We start from the raw sequence: 15,106 nt of genomic DNA, 5'->3' as shown, positions 1-15,106 counted from the left end.
TGGGATAATATTGTATTCTTAGTATTGCATTGAATATTATTGTGATTAGCCGTATCGCTTTTGGAGGGAGGTTTTTCAATGTTTTGCCATTGATTAGATCGATTCCTGGTGCTTTGTTATTTTTTGTTTTTTCTATTATGTTTCTTATTTCTTGTGCTGTTGTTTTGGGTATGGTGTATTGCTTGTCGATTGCAGTGCTAGTGGCTATCGCATCGTCGTCCGTATGGCTATTGTGGTTGCTGTTATTGATGTTGTGTGGTGTAAATGTGTTGCATAGGTGGATGGAAAATTCTTCGGCTTGCTCTTCGTTGCTTCTTGCCCATGTGTTGTCTGCTTTTCTGATTGCTGGGGCTGGTTTTATCGCCTTCTTTATTTTTTTTGTGGCTTTCCATAGTGAGTAGTTGTAGTTCTCGTGTGCAGATAGTGACTCTATGAACTTTGTGAATTCGTTGTTGTTGTGCTCTTTTATTTCGTTTTTTATTTCCTTTGCGAGTTTGTTTAGGTGTTTTTTGTTTTCTTTTGTTCTATGTTTTTGCCATTTTGCTTTCGCTTTTCTTTTATCTCTAATTTTTTCGAGGATGTCTGATGGGATTTGTTTTGTTTGTCTAGTGGTAGTTGCTGGTTTTGTGGTTGCCCGTGCTGCCTCTTGTATAGTTTTTGTAAGTGTTGTTACAGCTTGTTCGATGTGTTGGGGCGTTTTCAGTGGGATATTGCAGTTGATTTTGCTTTCAATTATTTCTTTGAAGGTTTGCCAATTAGTGGATTTGTTGCATAGCGTCTCTGAGTTGTTGTAGAGTATTGGCTTGTTTCTGTATGTTATTATTATGGGTGTATGGTCGGAGCTAAGCTCGAGGCTGGATGCTATGTTTATTTTATTTCCGTTTAATCCCTTTGTGACTGCAAAGTCGAGTAGGTCAGGGATTTTGCTCAGGTCTGTCGGCCAGTATGTCGGTCTTCCTGTGGATAATATATTGAGATTGTTTTTCCTGATGTGTTTTTCCAGGGTTCTGCCTCGAGGTGTAGTGACTCTTGATCCCCATGTTGTGTGCTTTGAGTTGTAGTCTCATGCTGCGATAAACTTGTCGCCTAGTTGTTGGAAGTATTCTTCCCACATTTGTGCTGTAATTTTGTGTCGCGGTGGTGCATATACTGCTGACAGCTGTAGACGGTTGCTGCTAGTTTGTACGGTAACGGTAGTTGCTTGTATGTGTTCTTTACTAACTTGGCTGTGTAGGTGGTGTTTAATGTCGTTTCTTATTATCACTGCGGTTCCTCCGTGTGCTTTTCCTGAGGGGTGCTTGGTATCGTATATGGTATAGTGCGGTATTTTTGTGTAGCTTTTTGTTGTGAAATGCGTCTCTGATACGAGTAGTATGTCTATGTTGTTGTGGTATAGGAATGCTTTGGTTTCAATGGCCCTTTGTTGTAGGCCGTTAGAGTTCCAGGCAGCTATTTTTAGTATGTCCGTTTTTACTTTTTGCTTAGCATGGTTTTTATCAGTTGTATCATAGCTGTGATTTGTAATGATTGCTGTTTGAATGCTTCGTTTAGTTCGCTTATCGTTCTTGTTAACATGTCGGTGCTTTTGATGGATTGTTTTAATAGTTCTTTTATTTCTGTAGCGTCGTTGGTGTTATTGTTGTGGTTTTGGTTGGCTACGGGTGTTACTTCCTTGGTTGCTTGCGCGTAGCTTCGACTGCCAGTGGTGTTGATATTGTTGTGGTTGTTGTTCGTTACGTACTGTACTTTTATTGGTGTCTCAGCTTCTGCCCTGTCTTGTTGTGTGTGGTGGTAGTTATATGTCCTGCTTCTAAGCGGCGGAAACAATTTACGTTGGAGTATTTTTCTGGCTGGGCAGCCTTTGTAGCTGGCTGGGTGGTTTCCGTTGCAGTTGTAGCACTTTACCTCGTTTATTTTTCCCGTATATGGGCAGTAAGTTGTCAGGTGCTTTTCTGCGCATTTGACGCACACCGGGTTTCTGTTGCAGTAATTTTTTGTGTGCCCATATTGTTGGCACCGCATGCATTGAGGTATGTCTTTTTTTTGTCTGGGTGGTTCAACTGTGATTATTGTGTTTAAGATTTGTTTAATGTCATAGATTTCCTTGTTGTTTTTGTTCGGTTCTAGTTCTATTAGGAACAGCGGTAGTGGTTGTTTGGTATCAAATCTCGTTATGTTGTTTATTGCTCTTACCTGGTGTCCGATTTTGGCTAGTTCGTCGCATATATTGCTTGTGTTTGTTCTTGGGTGTAATCCTCTGATTACTACCTTGTAGCTTTTATCCGATTTCAATTGGTACGTGTGGTATCCGGCGTTTTTTTCCTTTAGTAGCTTTACCACTTTTCTATAGGTATCTGGGGTGTTCGTTTGCACTTTTATTTGGTCTAATTTTAGTTGCTTTATGTTGTAATTTTCTTTGCCTGCCGTGTTGTTTAGTAGTTCGAGGAGGGGGTCTATTACCTGTGCGTCTATATAAATTGGTGGTGGTTTCGTGTTGTGTGTTGGTTTTTCCGTTGTGTCTGATTCTTTCTCTTGTGGCAGTGCGCTGAAGGAGTTTTGTAGGGGAATTTCCTGGAGCCACTGCTTACTTTCTGTTTCTGCAGTTCTCCTGGTGTTTACGTTTGTTGTTAGTTTTCTTCTTTCGCTGGGAGTTACGACCTTCCAGCTTCCGTCTTGTTGTGTCATTTCGTTGTTGGCGTTTGTATCGTCGCTCATTCGAGTAATATCCATTTCGGTTTCTGTAGATTCTTGGATTTCCATGTTTTTGTGTACGGCGTATGTTTCGTCGTTGTTTGATATCCTGAGCGGTGGCACTCGTTGCATTTCCTCGTTTTCCCCGCTTTTCGCAATTTCGGGAACACTTTCTCTCCACATTCGGTTTCGAAGGAGAGACCTCTCCGGGCACCCGGCACGTCTGCACTCTTCGGCAGTCAAAAGGGAACGAAGAAGTAGATTATGACCCTCGTTTCCGGCTAATTTTACAAACGAAGTTAGCCAACCCTCATTATAAGCCCGAGATATAAGCCCAAACTACTTCGTTACGGGTTTCTTTAAATGCGACATATTCTTTTTCTAAGTCGCCTCACATATATCGAATAGAGGTTGCCAACTTTCCATCATCATAGTATTAAGTACCGCTTGAAATGATCATGGTGGATCCGCGTAAGTTGCGATTGGATAATTTAAGCAGGGGGTGAGTATAAATGGTTCGGTCTGTGTTATGTGTCTTGCTTGATGATTACTTGACGACTAATGAAGACTATCGTCTCTTGAAGCGCCTGGTGCTTATATTCTAACTCCGTCCAGGATCTACTCTTCTGTCTATGTTTCCTCTGAGGTGGGAATCTATTTCTATCCAATCCTATAACTATCGAACTGCCGTGGGCGTATCTCGTCTGGTGTTAATGTTTAATACACTTAGGATGCCAATTAGCCTCTTGACGGGGTCCGCATTGTAAATCCTACAACTAGCGAGGTGAGAATTTCCAACTTCTCAAAAAGAGTAGGTGCGCTGTCCGTGTCATAAACTGAGGATCACCCAAAATCCCGGACACTATTCGATTGATTAATTAATGGTTATCAGTAATAGTAATAGTATTTGATATATTTCAATATTTTATCGCTATCAATTTACTAATATTTTGTCTAATGTATCAGTATGATGAAGTTTTCAAGTACCAGATTTAATGTCCAACCCTTTTAGGATATTCTCTATATCATTTTCTATTAAAACTATTCTCTCTACGCGTTACACTTAAAATTACATACTTTATAGATTTTAATAATAATGTTATAACCAGAGATCCAAAGTGAACTAAAAGTATTTTAAACATTTTGTGGAAAAAAGTCATTAAAATTTAATTTTTATTTAAATGCTAGCCAGTTATTAATAGATCTTGAAGAAATCTCAAAAAATAAAGTGATTAAAAATATCAATTTTTAATTGTTGTGATTACGGAAAACTATTAACTAATATTTAATATTTATAATATTTTATTCGTAATCAAAATCTTTTAATTAAAAATGTTAACTGTTATATCTTAACTTTCAATATTTGTCTTATGCCAGTTATGGTGTCTGTCTACAATATGTAAATATCACGACATAATATTGTGTTTCTTTTCAAAGGTTATCGACTGCTGGGCCAGACATTTTAAGCGACGTCGATCTCGTGATCAATCTCGAAACCACGAAAAAAACTGCTGCGGAAATAGAAATAAAAGTAGCTGAAGCTAGAGTGACTGCTGTAAAGATAGACGAGGCTCGAGAAATTTATCGTCCTGTTGCGGCTCGAGCCAGCCTCTTATATTTCGTTTTAAACGATTTGAACAAGATCAATATGCTCTATCAGTTTTCTTTGAAAGCTTTCAGCGTTGTCTTTCTAAACGCAATTAGATTTGCAGTAGCTTCGGAGGATTTGGCTAAGCGCGTAGCTCTTTTAATGGATAGCATCACTTATCTAGTTTTCATTTATACAAGCAGAGGATTATTTGAAGGCGATAAATTGACCTTCCTCTGTCAAATGACCATTCAGGTAATTATTTTATAATTTAAATCAATCTGTTTTCAATCTGTGGGGGACCCCCCCCCGATGCTTGATCCAAGGGATTTCTTTTTCTTGGTTTTGTCACTATTCCTATCTTATACCTAGTAATTACTGTATTACTTATACGCTTCCTGTTAGTGATTTGTATAAAACAACCATCTTCCATTAGCTACATTACGACATATCCTTAATACTAACTACTGAACATCCATTAATACCTATTTCTATAGCCTGGATCTAAAGTTATTAACTTAAACTATTAACTGATAACTATATAGCTATCACACATTACTATTCTACTATACATTCTAATTTAAATAAACTTATACAACTTGGCATTAACACAACAGATTAACCACTAATTAATATTGTTCAGTCTCTTCTTATCTCTTTGTTCCTCCCCTTTTCCTTTTTTATGCTGCAACTATGTTTCTCCCTACACTTTCTTCTCCTAAAATCTATCCATGTTGATCTGTTATCTTCCTCTTCCTCCGTGCTCCTGTCACACATCTCCCAAAGATGTTCCCATGTTTATTTCTTCTAATTATCTTCTTTTCTTCATTTCATTGCCTAATCTAAATCTAGCCAATCTTTTTGTTTCTTCTTTAACTTCAGCCAGGTTCCAAATACGTTGGAACACCCTCTGCTTTTAACCATCTATATCATTTGTTATATCCTGATTCCTTTCTCCTTTGTCATATCTCTTTTTTGGGTTTCTCTATTAGTTCTTCTATTTTCTTGTAACTTTCTGCCTCTTCCTCTTCTCCTAGTACCAACATATGGCTCTCGATTCCTCTTGTCATCATAAACTCCTCCCTTTCCTTCTTTCAACCTCCTCTTATTTTGGCTCCTCCAACGTTTCTCCTGCTCTCTTTCCAACATTCTCTTGTTATAAAAGATATAACCTAGCAAACACGAAGATGGCACCTCGCTGGGGGTAGCCACCCACATGCTATATTTATGTTTATTTTATTTTTTTTTTTTACCAATAAGATATAACACTTTACCAAATGTCCTTCAGGACAAATTGTAAAAAACCAAAACAAACTAAAAAAAAAAAAACATCTCTTGCAAGCTTACCACCTTTTCCCTGTCTTAACTTCTGTTCATAGTTTCAACTTGCGTTCCCTGCTTGTATTCTCACTAGATCCCTCTGAAGCTCTTACCACCATCTTCCTTTTTTCTTTCTAATTCCAAATTTCTGCTATATACGCTGACACTACTCGCACCAACTTGTTGAATAATCATAATCTCCTCTTTCATTCTTTTTCAAATACTCCCTCTACTATCCAGTATACTGATCTCTTAACTATTACCTGCTTTTTCACTCTTTCCCCTATGTGTACTCCTTGACTTCCATTGGTCATCATCCTGTTTATCACCATAAGTAAATAAATTTTCTTACTTCCCCTATCTTGTTTCTTCGTCATCCTTCCTCCTTCTATCTTAAATCTAATTATTTTGCTTTTATCCATATTCAGACTCATACTTTTTTCACTTAGATACCTGTCAAGTCTTTTTATCAATTTCTACATTTTCTTTCCATGCTTCACCAAAATCAGCATATTATTATTGTATTATTTGAATAAAAACTATTTAAATTGTATTAGTAAAATTATAACTGTTTGTTATATATTTATTTTGAAATTATAAATAAATTTATAATTTAATTATATTATTACTAATAATATGAAAATTATATATATATATATATATATATGTCGGAGATGAAAGGACACCGGGCCCCCCCGTTGGAATTATTTGGAAAAGCCTCAATACTGTAGCATTTACGAAATAACCCAGACACAGTCATTCGTAACTTGAGACAATGAGTTTAGGCTCGAGGCGACAACCGGTCGCCGAGCGTAGCCACGGTCACGGGATGAACGTTCCACCTAACAGAGATATAAAGTAACATAGCTTTCCTTTAAAGAATTGGCAGTACAAACACTTGATAATAAGACTTTCCAACAGCCCCGCAGCTCGCCACACACAGACCCCATTCTTTGGGCCAGATGATCGCCAGATGCCGATGCATCGTTTACAGTTTATGTTCAGATAGCCTGAGGAACCGTTACAAATCTTAGGACCTAGTTAACTAAAGTCCTTCAGATTGACAAACAGTCTTTATTCTATCAGCCTGTAAATCTGTCACCTATTGCGGGAAGTTATGGGAAAGCCTGATTTGGTCACGTACGACGTTGCCTGCTAGGAACTCTCTCTCTAGGGCGGCTAGCATCCTTTTCTAACCGCCAACATAGAAATTGACCAATTAACAGCAGCGCCTATTTCCCTCACCCTCCGAGTGGAGGCTTTCTTTGACGAATCCGATGATCTCGTGCCCTTAGGCACACCCCGTCATAGTTTTCCTCTGCAGCGTCGTCGCGACGGAAAGTCATTCTTTTCTGGCAATCTGATTAGCTAAGAGTCAATCAAGCGTTCCTAGTATCACGAGTAGTAAGTTGAGTACGACTTAGACTTTGAAGCAAAGTATATTCGTCATCCCGTTGACCGTGGATTCGCTATATCGAACTTAGGGCCATTGTCATTAGCGTCCAGCTACCGCGTCCGTTTGTCAATCTTGTATCAGCCATACTTGTGTAATAAATATCTGTGCGACAACCATGAACAACACTGGTGAAGATTCATTATACGCCCCTAACGTCAACCCGACATATATATATATATATATACGTCAAAAGTATATATTTGATGGAATCTAAATTAAATAAACTTTAGTGAATATTAAAAATTACGTATTGTTTTTATCATTTTATCAATTTATTTATTAATTTATTGATTTCATCGAAATACCTTTTCAACGAATTACATATTTCTCTACCAAATGCTTCCATTAAATTTTTATCTTCGCATGAATCTATTGTTTTATCACATCAATTGGGTCTTTGTTCCACCAAGTATTTGTTTTTTAATTACCTAATTGGCAAAAAATCGTATCTTCTGGACAGTTAGCCTGCACTTGACAACAGATTGGTGCCATAGGATAGGTGCTAATATGATTTTTTTATTTATTGCATTATCAGTTATATGTATACTATTTTACCCTACTTTATTAGATGTGATAATTATAATTGGTATAATTGCATAATTAAAAGAAAAAAAACGCTAAAATAGCGATAAATAACGTAGTATATTAATTACAAAAATTTTGCACAGAAGTGCAATGTTTATCAAAAGAAATCTTCCTTGGATAACCTAAATCATATGAGGCTAGCTTGCAACACTCGCATTTTTATTGCAACTAGCGTTACATCGAATAATTCTATTCGTTTCAGATTTTTATGGAAGCAAAAGAAATATCACAATCAGAACTTGACTTCCTATTAAGATTTCCGTATATTCCCGAGTTAACCAGCCCTGTAGACTTCTTAACAGACGTCGATTGGGGAGGGATTAAATATTTGAGCCAAATGGAGGATTTCCAAAATTTAGAAAAAGACATAGAAGGCGCTGCGAAACGGTGGAAGAAGTTTGTAGAATCAGATACGCCGGAACGAGAAAGTTTCCCACAAGATTGGAAAAATAAAACCGCTCTGCAAAGATTATGCATCATGAGGTGTCTTCGACTAGATCGTATGACTTACGCGATTAGGTATGTTCCTGTTATATTAACTCATTTAATACTTCATGTTACATTACAAATCCTAGGAATTTATTTTCTCAATTATATCTTACTTAAATCATGTTATTCCTACAGAATTTCTGCGTTGTCGTTTTTTATTCTACTGTCCATTTTATTGAGCCATTACAAGCTATTATCATCAAACACATTCTTTAAAACCAGGCAAATGAATGCATCAATTGCTATCTATGTACACCATACAATCATCATAACCTGTTTCGGCCGTATTAACGGTTTCAGCATTTGTTTAAGAGTTTCATTAACATCCAACCATTGTCCAGATCGTGTACGATTATAGTCTTCTAAAATAGCCTCTTGACTGCGAAGGTGAGCGTCGCAGATTGCCAACCATCTGTATTTCTCCAGAAAATGGAAAAAAGCTAAATTAACAGCCATCAAAGAAAAAAAAAAAATAAATAAAGATTGCTACTCACCCTCAAACCTGCGACCTCTAAGTATCCTACCCAACATAAGCAAAGTATTCGAAATAGTCATAAATAACATCCTATAAAAAATAAACGTAATCCTAAAAAATCAATTCAGCTTTTAAAAAAGAAAATAATCTAAGTATCAAATAATCTAAGTATCAAGAAATTGCAATGTTTTAGTATTACGCGACCATTACTATACATTATATCATTCTCATTTTTGCACACTCTTATATTTCTTTAAATATTCTAGTTTTTTGGACATCTAAGACTGATAAGAAAACTGGTTATTTTAGCCAAAGCTCATACCGCGCTGAGTGCACTTTTTTTCGTCACCAAAATAATATCCCAATAATCTATCACTTAAAAAGAAAAATAGGGATTAAAAGAAATACTCTGCGATGAAAACTTAAAAGGACAGACTGTAGACTCTAGGTGGAGATACAACATGGCCCTTCCCCAAAAAGATACAGAAGACAATCACAGAAAAGACATAAAAAAATATTGGTGGATACCGAAACCATAATAAAAATAACAAGAGAAAGAACCACAAAGCGGCAACGCTCATATCTCCCATCGTGTCAATAGTGTAAATATAGAAACATTGTAAATATTGTAAATAATTCTACAGGACACCCCCTCTCCCCCGCCCCGTCCGTCCATTCTCGCCCCTTCCCAAAATCCTACAGACCCACCGAAACCAAAAGCAGACTACTGAACTTCCCTGTCTTTGCAACCAGATTTTTAGGACAGAGATAGGAAGAAAAAACAATAAAAAGCACCGCTCTACAGAGACTTAAATCCAATTATAAATTGTAACGCTAAAAAATGTAATATGTAATATGTAAAATGTAATATGGCTCGCATAGGGTACCTAAGTGCTAATCCAATCGATTGTCGTTTCAAGTGTATGCATACAATTTTTTCGAAAACGTAAAACACACGAAGACGAAAAACATCTAAACAAACTCGCAAAGGAAATAAGAAGTAAAATAAAAGATCATAATAATAACGAATTCTTAAAATTCATAGAAACACTCTCTGCGCACGAGAGAGCCAACTACTCTCTATGGAAAGCGAGGAACAAAATAAAGAAGCAAGAAGAAGAATAAAACTAATCCCAGAAATCAGAAAAGCAGGCAGCACATGGGCTAGAAGCAACGAAGAGCAAGCTGCAGAATTCAGCAACCACATTTGTAACACATTTACTCCATATAATACTAACAACAGCAAAACAAAATGTCATTCAGACGAAAATGCGCAAAATATTAATACTCCAACTGACAAGCCTAACCTAACCTAACCTAACATACCCAATCTAACCTAACATACCTAACCTAACCTAACATACCTGACCTAGCCTAACATGCCTAACCTAACCTAACATACCTAACCTAATCTAACATACCTGACCTAGCTTGACATACCTAACCTAACCTAACATACCTAACCTAACCTAACATATCTAACCTAACAGCACAAGATATTAGAATCATAATCGAGAAAACAAAAGACAATAAAGCACCAGGAATCGACCTAATCAATGGTAAAATCTTGAAAACCCTTTCCCCTAGAGCAATCACAATAATATTCGATGCAATTTTAAGAATCCAATACTTTCCTAATCTATGGAAACTAGCACAGATCATAATGTTACCTAAGCCAGGCAAAGACCTACACTAAACTGCATCTAACAGACCAATATCACTACTTCTTATGTTTTCCAAAATATTAGCGAAACTAATATACGATCGCCTAACACCAACAATAGCGAAAGAAAAATGATAGAGCAAATGCAGAGGCTCGTCAACGAACTTTTACTAGCAATAGAAAACAAACAATACTATACAGCCTCCTTCATAGGCATTGAGAAAGCATTGGACAAAGCGAACCATGAAAGCCTTTTACAAACAATCAGAAAACACTTCCCGGAACAAATCTACCACTTACTCAAGTCACACCTAAGCAACAGAACTTTACTACTAAAAGTAGAGGATGTATATTCTGAAGCAAAAGACATCAAGGCAGGGGTACCGCAAGGAACTCCTTGGTCTTAGAACCAATATTATACACACTATACGCGGCCGACATACCAACAACTATCAACAGCAAAATACTGACATTCGCGGAAGACACGGATGTACTAGTCAGGCACACTTACTAATACTATATAACGTAATACTATATACTGTAATACGTTATAATGTAATACTATATAACGTAATAAGCTATACGGTGATACTATATATACTGTTCTCTGTCAAATCCTAGGCAATTGCAGTTATCATTATTCAAGGTTAAATATTCAATCGAACGTATCTCCGCTGCTATTGGGGATATGTAAACGATTCGATGCGCGTTACACTCCACATTTGCTGCCAAATACAGCGCACATCAGATGGCTTGCGCTATGTCAACTCTGTTCCCTATCAAATCCAATGCAATTACAGTTTTCAATTCAGGAACAGCAATCATATTATTACCAGAGCATATTAGAAATATAGAAAAATGACTGCAAGATACACAAATAAAAGCAAACCCCAGTCAATTTAACCATACTTACAATATATACGAAAACGAAAAGCACCTAATATCTGTGGAGGCACTCGACAACAAATACCGCCACTCGACATCAACTAGTACCGGACAACGATAACGCAGTGGTTAACGCTATAAACCACTACTGGACAAACAAAATAAAAAAAACATCTCCAAAAACGACTCAGTCAACGTGTTCCCACAGATGAATCAAATCTTCAGACCAAAAGAACAAAACCCCATCCCACCTCTCAAATTGCCCCCAGAGAAAGCTCCCCTCATCCAAGAAGCAGGTATAGCGATACACAACACCAACAAAGATACCGAGGATAACTTCATAATAACTACAACAACAGAAAAATTATACATCATCGGCACCCACTTCTTCAAAACACACACACAAAACGAGCACATGGGCCGAGAACAATTAAACAGAATCATCATCGCCGAAATGAACAAACGCAAAAACGAAATAAAACAAGACATAACGCTAAATAAAACAGTCTGCACATTCTCAAATAAAAACACCTCAGATAACCCCAAACAACCAGAACCAGAAATAAACTATTTTACGAACTACAACCAACTAAACAAAATCTTCTCCAAGCTAAATAATAAAAAATCCTCCGGCTTCGACGGCATTCCAAACATCTTACTTAAGCGCCTACCGAACAAAATAAAATGGTACTACACAGTACTATTCAGCAATGCTCTAAACAACGCATATTTCCCCAGAAAGTGGAAAAAAGCCAAACTAATTGCCATCACAAAAAAGAATAAAGACGGCTCAACACCCGCAAACCTACGACTTATAAGTCTCCTCCCTAACATAAGTAAAGTATTCGAAGCAGTTATCAACAACCCCCAAACTTCCTTCTGCATAAAAAATGACATAATCCCAGAAAACCAATTTGGCTTTCTACATAAACACTCCACATTACACGCGACAAACAAACTCACGTCGGACATCTGCTGGGCAATAAACGCAAAACAGCGAGTAGCCGCCTGCTTAATAGATCTCGAAAAAGCCTTCGACACAGTCTGAATCCCAGGCCTCATTTACAAATTAATAAAAAAAAACTTCCCGAGACGCTTAATCAAAATAGTCTGGGACATGATCACAAACAGAACATTCATAATGACCGAAGGTTCTCATACATCAAACACAAAATTCGCCATAAAAAATGGACTCCAACAAGGAACTGTAAATTCCCCGCTACTCTTCAACATTTACAACAGTGACGTATTAAATCTGTTCGACATGAATAAATCTACCCATAAACGCTCCATAGCCTTCGCAGATGACCTAATCATCTACGTAACAGGCCGCAAAACTAAAACAATAAAAACAGATCTCCAAGAACATTTTGACAAAATCAACGATTACTACCACACATGGAAACTAAAAATCAACGCAAACAAATGCGAAAGCATACTGTTCAAACCCAAATCTAGTGATATCGTTCCAGCAAAAAGAAAACACTGCAAAAATTTCCAATTAAAGGAAAAAGCAACCGAAGGGGCAATCATACCGCACAAAAACTGCGTAAAGTATCTAGGTATAAATATAGATGACAAACTAAACTACAAACAACACGTCGAAATCCAACTCTCCAAGGCCAATAAAGCATTCTGGAGAGCAAAAAGACTATTCTACTTCAAACATCTCAAGAGCGATGTAAAAATTCTATGCTACCAAGCCCTAATCAGACCAATTATATCCTAAGGCTGCCCAATCTGGTACAACATACCAGCCCCGCTAATGGAGAAAATTCGCGTTTTCGAAAGAAAATGCATCAGAGCTTGCCTGAATGCCTACAGATCCGAACACAGCGGATACAAAAAATACAGGAAAAACCAAAACATTTACGACCTAGCCAACATTCACCGCATAGACTGTCACATCCTAAAACTAGCAAGAAACCACTTCGCACAAGCGTCAAAAATAAAAGAAAACAGCTTAATCTTCAGCGGCTTATTCCCAAGTGACCTATATTACAAAAACACACTGACAACAGGCTACATCCCCCAGAATCGTTCCTATACTTAGACGAAAAAAACTACCTCCAACACCAAAATAATATCCCGATAATTTACAACATAAAAAGAAAAATAGGCATCAAAACTATACTCTACGAGGAAAACTTAAACGGACAGACCACAGACACCAGGTGGAGGTACAACATGGCCCTCCCCCTAAAAGACACTAAAGACAAACACAGAAAAAACACAAAAAAATATTGGTGGATTAGAAAACCCATAATAAAATATGAGTGAAAACCACCAATTCGACAAAAACCAATCCTGCCACCGTGTAACCTAGGTGTAAATACTGTAAATATGTAAATACTGTAACTTTGTAAATACTGTAAACATTGTAAATAAACCAATTTAACATCCCCCTCCCCCTCCCAAAAATCCCACAGCGCACGTAAAAGTAGACTACCGAAGCGTCCTGTTTTGCGGCCAAGTTTCAGGACAAAAAATACAACACAAACAAGAATACACGAAAGCTCCGCTCCCCGGCGGCTTAAATCCAAAAACAAGAATAAAAAGAAACACAAAAAACTGTAAAAACCACGACACATAATATAGCATGGCTACGTCGTACCGTCGCATATCGGTACCTATGCCTAACACACCTTATGCTAATTCATAGTTTAAATGAATTACAATCAATGTATAAAAAAACTATCTTGGCTAAATAAACACCAAAAAAAAGCAGTGGTTAACGCCTTTGGTTACGAACGTTCAGGATCCGGGTTCGAATCCCCGGCGCCCGTAGTCCGATATTTTTCTTCCTCGATAGATAAATTAAAAGAAAATACAGCAGTATTAAATAAATAAAGTAAATACAACGACATCTACAGCCAGCAACTACAACTATCACGGCCTATTCGCCTCATATCCAATTGAATAGCACGCACATTACACAAATAAAGCAAGTTAAATACTAAGATTCAACTTAGACTCACTACTTACATGGAAGCAACATACTAAATCAATTATAGACAAAATACGGATAAAAAGGAGACAAATGTACTGGTTAACTAGTCGAAATTCTAAACTTAGCATAGAAAATAAATTAAAAATATGCAAAACGATAATAAAACCAATTTGGACATACGGACCAACCTAACCCCAATTGGGGACAACAGCAATGAGTCACATAAATAAATTAGAACCGCTACAATCGACGATACTCGGAACAATAGTCAGCGCCCCATAGTATGTCAGAAACGAAGATATACGGCAAAGACCTAAAAATACCAATAGTTAAGTGAAGAAATTGGTAGATATGCAAAAAAAATACAAGAAAAAAGTGGCAACACATCTAAACCACCTGGCTGCTGAAACGAGCAAAACCCATATAAAAAAAGGACTAGAAAGAATACACCTCACTGCCCCGCTGTTGATCGCTCAAGATGGGGGTGAAGGATAACAGTTTGCTTCTTTTACCGAGTAGTTTATGACACTGTTGACTCTCGAAGAGTTTTCGGGCCTAGATTCTTAGGTCTCGCTCAGCAGTGTCATAAATCCTTACCTATTCAATGGCCTTGAACAGCATATTTGCATTTTTTTAAATATTATACAAGTTTCATTGTAGTATGTACGTATAAAACTTGTGTAAAAAGATGATACTCAATTTTTTAGTATTTTAACGTGTAAGAAGCAAAAAATGTTTTATTCGAAGAGTATTCAAACTAAGAGTATTTATTTAATGCATCTAGTACAAATTATTTTACTTCTATGGGAGAAAGAAAAAGTTTTAGTATTACGTTATTGATAAATTTAAAAAACATACATAATCTTAATATTCTCGTAGAAACAATAACATTTCAAAAATCTATTCATCCTATCGTAGCATGTATAAGAAATAAATCATTATTTTCCATTTCTATCTATTTCACAAATCTGAGCATCAAAAAAGAGCACTAAGTATAGCGGGAA

The 15,106-nt window shown here is 36.9% G+C and overlaps 1 protein-coding gene across 1 annotated transcript; it reads left to right on the top strand.

Moving 5' to 3' along the window:
• Nucleotides 1-3,414: 3,414 nt before the first annotated feature.
• LOC132915313 (dynein beta chain, ciliary-like) lies at nucleotides 3,415-9,022 on the top strand. Its single transcript, XM_060975116.1, has 4 exons — nucleotides 3,415-3,475; nucleotides 4,129-4,534; nucleotides 7,843-8,159; nucleotides 8,914-9,022. The coding sequence occupies exons 2-4, from the start codon at nucleotides 4,340-4,342 to the stop codon at nucleotides 9,020-9,022; spliced, it is 621 nt and encodes a 206-aa protein (XP_060831099.1). The 5' UTR covers nucleotides 3,415-3,475; nucleotides 4,129-4,339.
• Nucleotides 9,023-15,106: the final 6,084 nt, after the last annotated feature.

Source organism: Bombus pascuorum, chromosome 16 (assembly GCF_905332965.1).
Source record: "Bombus pascuorum chromosome 16, iyBomPasc1.1, whole genome shotgun sequence".
Taxonomy (NCBI): Eukaryota; Metazoa; Arthropoda; class Insecta; order Hymenoptera; family Apidae; genus Bombus; species Bombus pascuorum.
This window is presented reverse-complemented; position numbering and strand designations above follow the sequence as displayed.